We start from the raw sequence: 15,259 nt of genomic DNA, 5'->3' as shown, positions 1-15,259 counted from the left end.
CTCCATTTACAAATATTCCATCCCTGTACTTCCCTCAGTTTACAGGAAATTTTATTAAGTATGGATTTCAATCTCCTGCATTAATTTCCTGCGGGTTAAACAAAGCACTTCTCATTTATGCATGAAACACTCAGTACATTATTTTCATTTCATGTAAGAAAAACATACTCTTCTTTTTCAGATTTTAAACCAAATCACCTCACTTCCATTCTCTGGATATAATCATTTCAGTAGCTGTGGGAGAACTCTTTACCTGTGTTCCACTCAAGACTTCAGCATATCCAATGCAGATGTAAGATGTAAAACAGCCTGCGGTTCTATTTGCGGCTTCTGGTGCCAACAACTTGACCTAATTACTTACTCATTTTTAACTAGATAGGTGGTCTATTTCAAAGACCCTTTCAGCTACATCTCAGGTAAAAGGAAGAGATACATGTAAAATGAGAATTTATGAAATAATGTAGGGACTTTTAACAAAGCAAACAGCTAATCATCGCTTTCACGAAAGACATTTCATAGTTAAACATTGTGCCACTCTTTACCTCCCTCCCTCTCACTTAATGTATAACAGATTTTTGACTTAAAAATATAACACAATAGATTCTTGAATTAGAAATATAACACAATCCTCAGAACAATTTACAGCTAGGTTAACATTCCATTCTCTTTCAGTGTTGATTTTTCATATGTTTGTGGTCTGTCCCAGCTGGCTTATAACTTTGTATGTTGTGTAACAGCAGACTTTTCAGTTTGTTCTGTAATTGTCTATGCTATTCACCTGATAATAATGTTTTCCTTTTGCAGGCAGGTGCTTTGGTGCACATTTACAAAGATGGCTCTGTACTTGTTACACATGCTGGAACTGAGATGGGACAGGGCCTTCACACCAAGATTGTCCAGGTAATTAAATAAATTCAACTGTCTAATCAAGATAACAGTTTTCAACATTGTGCTCAGCAAAATTAATACTTCCATGTCGGATGTCATTTTTATTAAAATATAAACTTCAGTAGGAAATAGAATGTTAGAAGGTTGCCAAGCAATGATTTTTTTGCTGTATTTATATATTTATTGTATTTATTTTTATTTTACATTTGTTAACTGGGAAATTCTGACTGGACCAGGTCCATTTTCAGCAGATGCCCGGGGAGAAAAGCTCCGGCATCAAGTTATACAAATACTGTACATCCAGCATAATACACAAAACAGGTTACATCATGTATGCTGAGCATAGTAATATAACAAGAAATTAATAAAACACTCCAGGTAAAAGAAGATATAGAACATAGGCAAAAGACAATCCCCGGGATTCATGAAGCTTGCACCAGGCGCATTATAATGCCAAATATGGCCGCCGAGTGATTCAGGTACGATCCAATTCCACGTGCACTACCGGAGTACGCCAGATCTGCGCATCCCCCCGGCGTAGGTATGCAAATAACCCCATGTGCAGTGTTGCACCATGCAAATGAAGGCATATAGCGATTCATGAAGTGGTGCAGGCGTAGCGTAAGCCCACAGAAATGTAAACCAAAAAACACGGTTTACATTTTCTCAAACAGAACATCGGAGCTATGGAAGAGGGCCAGACCCAGGTATCACAACGTTAACATATGCCAATGGTGAAATACACAGCCAATGGCATAAGAAAAGATGCACAACACGTAAATAACAACATTTAATGCCATGTCCACAGTAACGCACAGCAGAACCGCAGGGCATGTGTGCGGAAGCTGTTACATAAAGAAATAATATAAAAATGTCATAAAATCGCAACGTAATAGAAATCAGGTTTACAGCATAACACACAATGGTAGGCATGGAACACCACAACCAAGGTGCAAGGGTTGCTAAGGGCTTGCGATAGTGTTTGGCGCGGTAACTATGAATTAGTAGTCAATGCCATGCAAATGAGGCAGATAATACTGAATCGCAAATGTTCCACCGGAGGAAGGTTGTACCATACGGCGCAGTGGTGTAACACCGAGGAGTGGCTCAGAGGAGATACATGACATCAGCAGAGGGGTGTGCCACCGTAGCACTAAGCACATTGGAGCATTGCAAATCTGGCCTGCCCGTTGCTAAGCAAAGCTGCAGGATAGGGGTGGGGAGGAATCGTTTAGCTGAGAGCACACATGGTGGCCAAAAGCGCATGTGTACGAGGATGAAAACGTGCCCGAAACCCAGTAATCGGACGCACGTGCTGCAAACAATAGCAGAAACAGGAAGGTCAGGGGAAGAAAAGAAGGAAATGCGGAAGTAGGGTAATTGGAGTACTAATGAGCAATCAACACCAGTCAACCCACGAAGGCCAATCGACGGCAGCTGACAAGTCCGCTTGCAGAAACCTGCAAAACACGATAGGGGAGGCATGTGAATGCAAAGAAAGGAGGGGAGGTATTGGATTGCAAAGATAGGAGACCTGACACAGCAGAGCAAAGCAAACCGACAGCAGACTGGCAGTAGCACACATAACGCAAGATACGCCAGGTCCAGGAAAGTACAAATGAAAGTAGGCTGCAGGATGCATGCCAGAAAATGGTAGGTGCAACGCTCAGAAATGTAAAGGGAAGGTCAAGAGGTAATCCATGGCAGGCAAATGTAATTCAACACCAAAGGCACCACAATAGTAGGGCAGTAAAACACATAACATAACCTGTAGCTACGAACATACATACACACCCTATGACATCATCGGTGTTCACAGCACAATAGTATAAAGTGTGAAAGCACCCAACACACACCTGTGTATTCCCAAACACCGCACCATAGGTGTAAACACACAGGAACTTTTAAAATGTACATGTTGGGAGCTGCCATAGCTGTGATTCATCAGCATGTGTTAGAGACTGACGGTGTTGTGGAGGATGATGCTGACAACCACCGCAGGCCTCAGAGGAGAAGGAGAGTGTTCAGACCAAGGGTAACCTACCAGGGGCTACATGACCTGGAGATAGTAGAGTGTTACAGGGTGGACAGGGACATCTTACAGCAAATAGTGGAGCTGTGCCGGCCACACCTGAGAACCAGAAACAACAGAGGGGAACCCATACCAGTGGATATGACGGTATGTGTAAGCCTGCGAATACTGGCCACAGGTACCTTTCAAAGGCCAACTGGAGATATAATGGGTATCTCACAGGCATCAGCATCCAGGGTACTACACCTGTTCCTGGATGCCATGTTACCACATGCCAATGAGCAGATATACTTCCCCAGAACTCAGGAGGAGTTGGCCAGCAATATGCACCACTTCCACCATGCGGCACAATACCCAGAGGTACTGGGTGCGATAGACTGCATGCACATACAAATCAAGTCACCACCAGGTGAGCAGGGTAGGTGCTACATAAACCGCAAGGGATTCCACTCCATCAACTGCCAGGTCGTGTGCAATGCCCAGGGCATTATCATGGATGTGTGTGCTGGCAGCCCTGGAAGCTACCATGACTCCCATATCTGGCATGCCTCACAGCTGTATCAGGTATTTGTCAGGGGGGACATCCCACATGGCCATCTTGTGGGGGATGCTGGCTATGCACTGGAGCCGTGGATGATGACTCCCATCAGAAATGCACACACACCCATGCAAGAACGCCATAATAAGGCACACGCACAAATCAGAATCATCATAGAGCGTGTGTTCGGGATGCTGAAATCACAGTTCCGGTGCTTGGATACATCTGGTGGAGCCTTGCAGTACTCTCCAGGCATGTGTGCCCACATTGTCATAGTATGTGCCATGCTACATAATATGATCCTGTGGAAGCAGCTGCAGCAGGGACAAAATGGTGAAGGCCCTCATAGCGCACCGCAAATGCCAAGGCCAGTACAGGCACAGAGGGATTCAGACCATGAACACACTGTGCCAGCCCCAGTAGACAGATGGAGACGTGCCCAATATGCCTACGCCTTGGCAAAGAGGGAACGTATAGCACATACTTTGACCGTGTAGGCCCCTACGGACTGACACCTCTCCACCTGCACAAACAGTAAAATGGATGGCACACAAACATGACCACCTGTAAATTGTAATGTATAGGTGGCCCAATGTGTGACTCCTACATAGGCAGCCCTCAAACATTGTAAACACAACAGCCAGTGGAACACGGAATACCAACACCTGAACAGTACATGAGTCTTACAGCATATGGTGGTGCTGTGTGCCTGTCATGTTCCCCGCCAGATATATATATATATATATATATATATATATATCTATATATCTATATATCTATATATATATATATATATATATATATATACATAGATATATATATATATATATATATATATATATATATATATATATATACATAGATATATATATATATATATATATAGATATACATAGATATATATATATATATATATATATATATATATATGTACACATATGCATATATATAATACAGATAGAAAGGGCAATAGAGGGATATATGGTGATATAGATGGATTCAGCGATATCTGTAAATATAATAGATAGTTCAACGACATTCATAACATCTTGGAGGTACAAATAAATAGGATACCGCCAACCATGGAATGTGTAACATACCGACATGCGTAACCACGAGGCTGAAAGACCGATAGAACACAGTACCAGAACAGTACATCCGCGAGTAATAGTATGATGATATGAAGGGACAGTTAGTCACCGCTGCCGGTGTCGTGGTCCACGTAGGTACTGTGTTCAACTGTGTCTGTGAGTGCCGTAGTCTGTGTAAGTGTGTGTTGAGGGTGCCGTGTGCATTTCTTTGTGACTGTAATGCGTGTATGTGTCCGCAACATGTGTATGTTGGTGCCAAGTCAGAGGCAGATCAGTATGGTAGGTGTGGGTATAGCTAGCCGTAGGCATACGGTTACTACCTGTACCACAGTAGGAGGGACAGCCCCAACCTGGGCAGGTGTGCCCTGACATAAAGCAGTACAAAGGGCAAATTTCCAAGATGGTAGGACATAAATATGTCCCATATATAATGTAACAGTCGTATTTAATAGTTATGCCTGTATGTAAGAAACTTAAATGTTACATGCAATATGATAAGTAGCCAAAGTCACACAACAATAGGTATGTAGTGAGGATAAAAGTATGTGCTACCTGTGTACTGACCATGGCTATGTGTTGGCCTGTAAACACCGCTTTGTGTCCCCCAAGTGTCCAACAATGACCATATGAAAAGGTGGCAACCCATGGCAAACAGGCTCTTTGAACACAACCACAATGACTGCAAATATCTGGGACAGGAATACAAGGGATAGCTGTCACTTATACATATCTCCTTATATATCGCTGCCATTACGGAGGTATTCAAGTAGCAAGCCCACCTGCAGATGATATAGAAACCAATTAACAATGGTCCAACGTACAATCCCGTAACATAAGTCTACTAACTGTTAGCTCTCTAATTAGGGATGGAGCCCACACACATATATATGAATTATGTAGAAATGCAAGGCCCACAAACCGTATATGTTACGTACAACCACCGACATCCCCCACACTAGAAACTAAAGCAATACAAACTGTAATAGCAGCACAAACATCCAGTCAGTCAATTACATCTGTAGACCTCTCAACATGCTGTGTGAGAGACACAATTAAAGGCGACATGCAAAATTGCAGGCGTTGTATAATGGAACAAACAGCCATGTTACAGGTTTTGATTGCAATACTCCGTTATCAGACGTCGGGATGACAGGTACACCCATATGTTGAACCAAATACTGTACCTGTCACACACAATCCACGGGGGACATGAATCCAAACTATACTTGTCTCCATGCATAGCAGTTGTAGTTACACATAACAAAACACAATACAGACCGTCTCCCCGAAGGTAGGGCAAATAGGCAAGGCCCAAGTGGAGAATCCAATTATACCCCACTGTCGCCGCATAATTGGCGAATGGAGTAGCTGCACAGCTGATATGCAAGTAATTAGTCACTCAGGAACACCAATTGGCGGGAAGAATCCACATGTTGCAGGTATCAACGTATATAAGGATGACTTGCCAGACATTCAAACCGTATGCTCATACCAAATAACAGTTGAAACACTGTGAGAGAGATAGAAACGAAACGCCGTAATGACAACAAGGTATGTAGAACTCCTGATATGTAAGGTTATGTATAGCATGATCTGTATTAATTATTTTTACTGTATGTATAGCCTGTTTTGCATTAAGTAAACGTGTCCGAAATGCATAAAGTGGGGAAAGGTATTTATGTAGTGATGTTTTGCTGAGCATACTAACGCTTGTAGAATCTGTGCGTCCAGCAGTGGGACACAAGGTACACAGCACAGACACCACAAGGGATGCTACATGAGGCCATTAAACAGAACAATGCCATACAACCCGCCGTCAGTGGTAGGGTATGTCCAACAAGGATGGCCATAGCAGGGGATAGTATATGTTGATATACTGTCACAGCACGCATGTGTATGGGCATATAACGTTAATGACATATGTAAGGTGGTCCCACTGAGCAAGTATGCTTTGCATTATGGGATACTATGTGAAATATGTGTAATGTATAGAATTATAGGTAGATATGACAGATATTCTACACAGTATAATAGGCATATCATGCATACCAAAGGTATTGTCTATCGGTATGTACAATAACAGGATACATATGGCCTGTAGGTATGGGACATAGTAAGAGCATGATAGCTAATCTAAATGGAAGGGCTACCAAGTAACCATGCACAAAAGACATGTAATAGCTGCACAGGTGCATAGTGGGGCACTATGCAGTCTGGCAAGTCCATGTGTAAGCACAACTACAGTGTTCACACTAGTGGCACCTCTCCAGAGTAGTGTCCTGTGAAGAGCAGAGCCAGGTGTGACCTGCACCACTGCACAGTACAGCCACTGCACTGATCCCAGGCCTACATGTGTCTCCCAACCACCAAGGGAGGTATCACATGAGCAGTGCTACTGAGTGTCCCTGCGTGATGAACATAGGACTTATGTTCCACAGCATGGTGAGTGTCTGGTTTGGGAATGTAACCCAGAAGCACATCCTACTCATTGTGGCGTGTGTGCACATATCCATGAGCATGTTGCTCACAGTGGCCTCTGCTTATGTTGCGTATGAGGAGTATATCCATTAATAATGTTGTGGACATGGGCCCTGTCTGATCAGCAGAGGTCACCCCTGAGTATGTAGTATGCAATTGTGTACAGATGTGGTGTCTGTAGTGCAGCCACATATTTAAACCGTCGGAGCTCAGTAAATGTCATGGCGTGTTAATGTTGTGGCAAGTAAAGCTGTAGCTGTTGTGTAAGGTACACCCTAAATGGGATGGTGTACCCATGAATGTGTGTAGATGTCCTGAGTTCAGAGGTACAATGGGTGCCTATGTACCAGTTACACACCCAGTGCAGATAGGTGTGGCCACGTATAAGGATATCCACGCCACAGTGGCAATATGGTAACCACAGGAGTGGGTGCGACATATGTGTGTACTGCAAACATGTACAATGTGATATGTATGTAGGGGACTACCATCCATGTGATAGTCAGTGGGTGAATGGTGTAATGCAAAGGTGATGTGCATGCACCTTGTGTCATGCAGCTTGATGCCATGATAGTCAGATTATGTATCAGATTATGTATCTGTCACAGTGACACCCATATGGTTGGAGTCAGTATCAGCTGGTGGAGCAATCATGGTGCTTGGTATGTAGGGGTTTTAAAGCTAGGCAGGGAAAGTCCCCTGTGCCAGCCTCTTCCACAGGGAAGCATATACTGAACATGAGGGGCCCTATGACTGAGGACCGTGGTATGCCAAATGTACCTGACATGTAGTAGGTACTATGGTATGCTGGCCTCACTGTGTGTCCTGTCCATGAGCCACATAGCATAACATCCTGAGACACAGGGTACGATGTGCAGGTGGATGTGTATGTTGTCAATACCAGAATGGTGAATGGTGCTGAAAGGCAATGAGAGGACAATGTAGGATGTGTGGACTCCCGTACCATCAGCAACTGCCCTGGTAACTGTATGAAAGGAGTCCACCATGTGTAGGGGCCATGCGCTGGCCTTAACAAGCCCAACCCGGGTGGCAGCAAAGGACGGGAGCCCAACAATGTCTCTGAGAATGACGTCCTTGATGATGTTCCCCATCGCCATGCAGAACAGTCCAGTCAGGTGTGTAGGACTATAGTCCCACTCGTGCAATGCGGTATCACCTGTGTGTAGTGTGATAAATGCTGCTGTGTGCCATTCAGGGGCCACAATGTCTGAAACAATGCTATCACTGAATATGGTGGCCTAGTGGGGAGACATGTAATTCAGAGGTTGGTGGACATCACAGCCTGGGACGTTGGAAGGTGACATGGGGCCAGTGTCCCAGGACATATAGAGTGTAGGTCAGTACTGTGTAGGTGTGACCACAGGGACACCACATTGTTCATATATGGATTGCGGCCCTGTAGTGAGTGAGAGGGTGTACTGCCAGCATTGAATCCATCCTCCAGCATGTTGTCAACAATACCTGAGTCTGCAATGTTCCAGAGTGACTGTTGTATGTGACAGCAGATGTGGGTGTTGCCATCGAATACAGACATACCACCATAATGCCTGGTGGTACACCCCGGAATGTGTGGCAGTCATGTTTACATAGCTAGTCTTGGAGTATGTGATGAGGGACCCTGTGGCCCCACCACGGCTGACCAATGAGCCACCCCACACATGGGAATGTACACCACTGTGCAACAGCCTACACCTGTTGTTGTACATCATATGTCCGTGGAACATGACCACCAGAGTGGCGTCTGTTATCTGGTGTGTACCATCATGGCTCTGTGTGGAATAGCATGATCCATGCAGTTGTGTACATGCTATTTAAGTGCACTGGGGTATGTGTCAGCATTTGTATGTGCATTGTCCATCTGCACGGGTGTCATGATGTTAACAGCCGCTGTCAGCAGACGTCTGTAGTAGGTGTTGTAGTACACATGTACTGTGTATGCTGTGATGGGTGTGTTGCCGGGATGTGGCTAACAAGGTTGATTAGCATATGTTCGGAATCCACCAATGAGGGGATAACCCCAGGTGTGTAACACCAGTCACATGGTGGTAGTGTTCATGCCAAGGGTAATGTAGGTCTCGGAGGTGGTGTGTATGGGTTGATCCAGCAGAGCGGAGGGTATGACTCATGGATGTGTCGGTACATGAGTGGCTATCCCAGTGAAGTGTGGGGTAGTGTCAGTCACACATCAGTAGTAGCTGAGGCCCACTGTCCACTATACCAACATAGAAGGTATGTTACCCGTGGGGTATGATGTTGACTCTGTCACTTGTTACAATGTGTATAGCGGTCCCGGACACAGTTAGTTGCACGTGGAGCACCTCTGATGCATTGTGCTAAGCAACTTGCCAGGATGTGTGCAAAACATAGTGGGATATGGGAACCCCTCAGCTGTGGGTGTGCAGGGCCAGGTATGTGCCTGAAAGGTATGGTCTGTCTATAACCTGTCATTGCAGGTGTGCTCTGCAGAGCCTAGAGGCAGGTCACAGTCACTGCAGAGATGTTTGAGTGGTGCATTATAAGGTGTGCCTTGCCTGTGTGCGTCACAGAGGAAGATGCAAGCAATGTGTCACATGACCCCATGTCGCGCCTGCCAGTTACCGCCCTGTCGGTGACAGTTATTGGAAACTGTGCAAGACAGGCAGTATAGAAGCAGCAAGAGCCTTACATGTGGGCTGTACTCCCAGGGCTGACAGGTGCAAGTCATCTGTGCCACAGCATTGTGTTTGACCAGGACAGTCATAGCGGACAGATACCACATGCCTGTGGAATGACAATAGGAGCATAGGCAACTGTTGAAGTGACACAGTCGGTCATTGTACAGTGGTATCATGTCCGGACGAATGCAAAATGCTCCCCAGGGCTAGGCCCACACCCTCAGGGCTATAAGACTGTTGAGCTATTGCATGTCGCTGCACACGTAGTCTGTGAAGTGGCATCACAGGGCCTTCACACTAACATGGCAAATGACAGACATATCGTACCTGGTGAGGTGTGGCATGGGTGCATAGGTTATGTTGCAGAAGCAGTTACCTGACAGCAAGATGTAAGCGACTAATGCCTTGTGTAGCCTGCTGTGTGGAACTGCAGTGTGACACCCTACAGAGTCAGCTATGACTGGTGTGTTGTGAATGTTATAACTCACTATTGGCTGTATGTGGTGGGCACACATGAGTCTGTGGGCTATAAGCTGGTGATGTTGTCTGCCATGATGGGGGCTACCTCTGGTGCCTACAGTGAGTATGGAGACGTACTGCACAGGTTGTCCTCGTAGGTGTGTCCAGTAGTGTAGCTCATGTGAGACTATGTGATGGGTGTGGTGTGTTGCGAATGTTACACATCCCCAAATGACTTTCAGGTGCAGTCAGGGTTGGCGACAGCATTACCCCCAGCCACAGCTGTCAGCCCCCTGTCCCCAAACAGAGGAACATTAGCCCTCATACCGTGTGACAAATGGGTGAAACGTGGAACACTTACAACTGGCTTACTAACAGCGTCAACTAGAAAGGGCATATGATGGCTAAAATAGGCTGGTCTTACGTATAAAACAGATATTCCAATGAATTAATGTGATTCCCATCTATTTAGCCATGGCTAGCAGGTAAACTATGTACAACAATGAATGTGTGACAGACCCTTCCAATGTGGAACCATGAGGAACATGCACCTTTTAGAACCCCAAATGAGGTACGTTCCCCATAATGAGGTACACCTGAGAGCTATGGGCCCAGCACGGCTGCAGACGTGCATCCCCCAGTGCCGTATGTTGGGAGGTGAGCATTGAATGTGTACATGAGACAATTGCTCTATTGCCACATGTATGACATATCCCTCATATAGACAGGCAGTAGTACTGGTACGTGACAGTTGGACATGCCTGTATATACAACCATGTCCCACAGGATATGTGCGTTATGTGTGTACAACAGCTGTCGTACCTTACGCAAGCTGGAAAGTGTAGGACAGCCAGTGTACCTGTGGGACATGGTGTAGAATGGGCGCTATAGTAATCAGTAGCTCATGACATGCTCACATGTTCTGGACAAGTGACTAGCATGACCATACAATACAGATAGGGTGTTGGATAATATCAACACACAAGTGGTGATGACAGTCATTTAGAGTGGTACCGCACAATAACCCTGCTGAGTATGGTGTGCATGTCCATGAAAGCACTGTAGATGTTAGCAGTACAGATGTACAAGACAGCATGGATATTTGATTACAAATACCTTTGCATGTCACAGGAGTGTTCCACCAGTGGCCTGTTGACAGACTCACAACTACAAAGGGTGCAAGAGTGACATGTGCACAGCACATCAGTGCCAGATACAGTAGAACAGGGTTAATGTGTTTTACCCCACCGTCATTGTAGCCCATACCACACAGACAAATGTTAGGCATCTGTGTATGTAAGGCTGTGAATGGCCATGACCTATCAGTATAGCTGTGTCAGTGTTGTGAACAACATACAGAATGGGCTGTGTGGGTGAGGTGTGTGGCATATGTGCACAGTCTGATGGATGATACTAGCAGTGTCACCGCTAGGTGAACATCCCTGTACCCATAAACTACTACCTAGGCTGTGGCAACATTATGGACTCTGTGTAAGGGATGGTGCTGTGCAGTGCACCCCCCGACATGGTGACATCTCCAGGCCCCTTAGTTAGTCATATGAGGTACCCATGTCATGTCAGGGTGCCATCCATGAGCACGGAGATCACTGGACAGGCATATACAGCACTGTGGTGACCAATATTGGATCACATACCACCTGTAAGGGGTAATGGCTATGCATGGATGTGTGATACCAGCTTTCACAATCCACACCTCTATTGTGCAGCATGCTGTCTACCTTGCAGAAGGACATTTGCTACACCATGATGATGGACATGCTACATGGCCATATCCTGATCTATATGACATATGTCATGGACAGCCACCATCCTAATACTAGGATCGCCACAGGCTGGACAGATCCCTGTGCCATATATGTGACATACTCCCGCCATACCATGCAACCCTGTCCATCAAAGCTGCACATGTCATCCCAGTCATACATGGTGTGATGGCCCCATGGTAGATGTACTATCAACTGACTGGATCAGTAATGTGGCACCGATGCACCTTGCGGTGGCACAATGGCTGTCTGTTACAGCATGGTAACCATGCCTGCACATGCTATGGTTGATGACCATCCCTGCGAATGTCATCTGACTATCCATTGTCTCATGTCTATCACATGTGTAATACAGGCGATCCGTGGCAGGATGTTGAACAGTTGTACAGTGCTAAGTAGATGTATATGGCAAAACAAATGCATGTGCAGGTGTCCATGCGTATGTGTGCATTGTCACTGCTCAAGTTCATTACGGCTGTATCTGTGTTGACATGTGACATATACACAGCATCCAGGTCAACAGTAGTACCGTGGACACATCGAGGCATGTGCAGATAGGTAAGAACACAAGAGCAGGCAAATAGACATGCCCACAGCAAGACAGCATTTACATGGAGTATGAACACTGTAATGAGGTGACACACATATATGGTGATGATATCCAATGCATAATGGGTGTGACATGTGACACAACCATGTCAGTCGTGTCAGTATTATGATGCTTTGCAAAGATAACTGTGCAGATGCAGTAGATATCATAGAAATGTATGTGCAGCAGTATCTCTGTACATCTCTGAAACTGTGACCTGTCACAACCATTATGTTTTACACATAATGCCCCGTCTACGCCTCCCAGCATACACCCGCCAGGAGGATGATGTCCTCATCCCACAGCTCCATGACAACTATGACTTGTTGTTCAGCCATGTGCCACAGCATGCCCAGCAGCAAGATGACCTGTGGCAGGATCTACGCAGGAGGGTGAATGATGTGGGTGGCCATAACCGCACCTATCAGCAGGTGCGCAGACACTGCACGGACCTGATATGACATGCAAAACAGCGTGCCACTGCAATCGCTAGGGAACAAGGTGGAACAGGTGGTGGGCCACCAACCCAGCCCCTACTCACACACACCGAGGAGCTACTGGCCAGTCTGGGGACACCCAGGGAACAGCATCCAGTAACACTAGCTGCCATCGTGGAGGTGGGTGTCTCCCAACCAATGAGCCTGGAGTTGCCTGGAAAGTCAGTACTGCACATATGGCTATTATAACCCATGTAGTTGCATGTGTCACTGTACAGTATGTAAAGTAACAACATATGCCAGGTATGTGGACACACATGCTGCATACTACAGTATGCTACGTTGTGTATGCACACATGTGCATACTATATGCTATTACACAGGTGAATGTGTTCACATGCACAGTGCAACCTGTGGCTGTCATACATTCATGGATAATGGTCATACTGTTGTGTCACCCCTATATAGGTACCTCTGGCGTGCCGCACAGACATGGGTCCGTTGCAGGTGAGACTGTTATCAGTATCAGGCATGTTACAGTGTAGATCTATTTGCCATGTGGCCAGTTAACACTTCACACCTGATGTTTGTTACAGTCACGATATGCAGGTCGCACCACCATGCATTCACACACGCCACCCATGTGCAATATATACAAATGTAATGATACACAGACTTAAAACCACAGTACTTGTCATTGCGACATGTGTGGTCAGCTGTGCATACAACGGTGGAGGTGTTCTACAATGGAGGCATATGTAGTATGCATTGGAACAACATGTGTGAATGCACACAGTACCACACAGTGAGCTGTGATATGGGCAGCCCACAAGTGTCACCATTGTGTCATATGCCCCTGCATTGGGTGCACACATTGTGATGTGCCACCTGACATGTCCCAGACATGTAGTGTTCTGTCTACAATATTGTCACACTATCGCATGACCTATACCCCACATACCAAACATACAACCCGTTGTCTGCATAGCCCTGTGGATTGTGACATATCTGACATGTATGGCTGTATGTCATATGGGACCACACAGACATGTGGAGAAGATGCCCATCACACACAATTGGCCAACACATGTGTACACATGGCCATGGGGATGGCCAGAGACATGTAGCCACACAGTACTCGGGATGTGTATACACCCTGTTGCACATTGTCCACACATGGTCCAATTATAGCCTTAGTTGACCGATTATACAGTTGATGTGGTACACTGGACAACCTAAAAGCCTGTACACAGCTACTGGAGGTGTCACTGAAGTCTACCATATACGATCTGCTGAACATCACGACTGTGTTGCAGCTATGGCTATGCAATGTGTACATATTATGCATTCTACAGCAACATACATGCCTCATGTTGCCATGCAATGGCACAGTGTCTGTACTTCACACTGTATAGCAATGTAGATGGCTCACACCACCCTCCCATGCTCATGCACATTTGCTAAACATGCATTCTATCTGTAGGGCATACACACAACACTGCAATGTGAAGCCCATTATGATGCTGTACATGTGTCAGGACACCATTGTGTCAAACATGTATGCATGTTAATGCACATGTCAGCAGATTACATGTCAAGGTCACGTCAGCCATGTGAACTGTTATCCTGTTCTGGGCCACATGGTGTATCACGGGGATGCATGCATACTACCATGATTGTGTGAACTGCATGGCTACCGATATGACACCTGCTTGCTGTAGTGTGCACCCCAGGGAGGTATGCTTACTAACACTATTAATGTCTGAGCTGCATGCCCTCTGCTGTATCGCAGGCATGCTGCATGCCATCTGACAAATCACATGCATGGTGTGTCTGTGTTTGTGTGTGTGTGTCTGTGTGTCTGTGTCTGTGTGCGTGCATCTGTGTGTGTGTCTGTGTGTGTGTGTGTCTGTGCATGTCCATGTGTGTGTGTCCGTGTGTGTGTGTGTGTGTGTGTGTGTGTGTGTGTGTGTGTGTGTGTGTGTCTGTGTGTGTGTGTGTCTGTGTCTATTGTACTTTACAGTATTTCTTTGCATTCACAGGTGATGTGGGTGCGTTACCCTCCTGCGGTCCATCTGATGTTAGTGCCCCCACAGATACTAGCGGTGATAAACATATGCATGAGGTACAGTCAGGGTTGTCAGGGGCTGAATCTGTGCCAATGGTTACCATCCCAGCTATGTCCCCCTCTTCCCCGCACACAATTCTGCTGCCAACACATACCGCATCATCGGTGGCCATAGAGGAATGTCAGTCAGCATCTGTTGGCGTGGAACAGGAACGTGTGG

General features: G+C 45.9%; 1 protein-coding gene across 1 annotated transcript in view; it reads left to right on the top strand.

The window, feature by feature from the left end:
* LOC122791686 (xanthine dehydrogenase/oxidase-like) overlaps nucleotides 1–15,259 on the top strand; it is a 1,688,659-nt gene that overhangs the window by 1,360,431 nt on the left and 312,969 nt on the right. The window contains exon 29 of the mRNA XM_044059558.1: nucleotides 805–900. Coding sequence (XP_043915493.1) covers nucleotides 805–900 — 96 coding nt within the window. The remainder of the gene's footprint in view (nucleotides 1–804; nucleotides 901–15,259) is intronic.

Source organism: Protopterus annectens, chromosome 1.part2 (assembly GCF_019279795.1).
Source record: "Protopterus annectens isolate FY-2018-M chromosome 1.part2, PAN1.0, whole genome shotgun sequence".
NCBI classification, from domain to species: domain Eukaryota; kingdom Metazoa; phylum Chordata; order Ceratodontiformes; family Protopteridae; genus Protopterus; species Protopterus annectens.
This window is presented reverse-complemented; position numbering and strand designations above follow the sequence as displayed.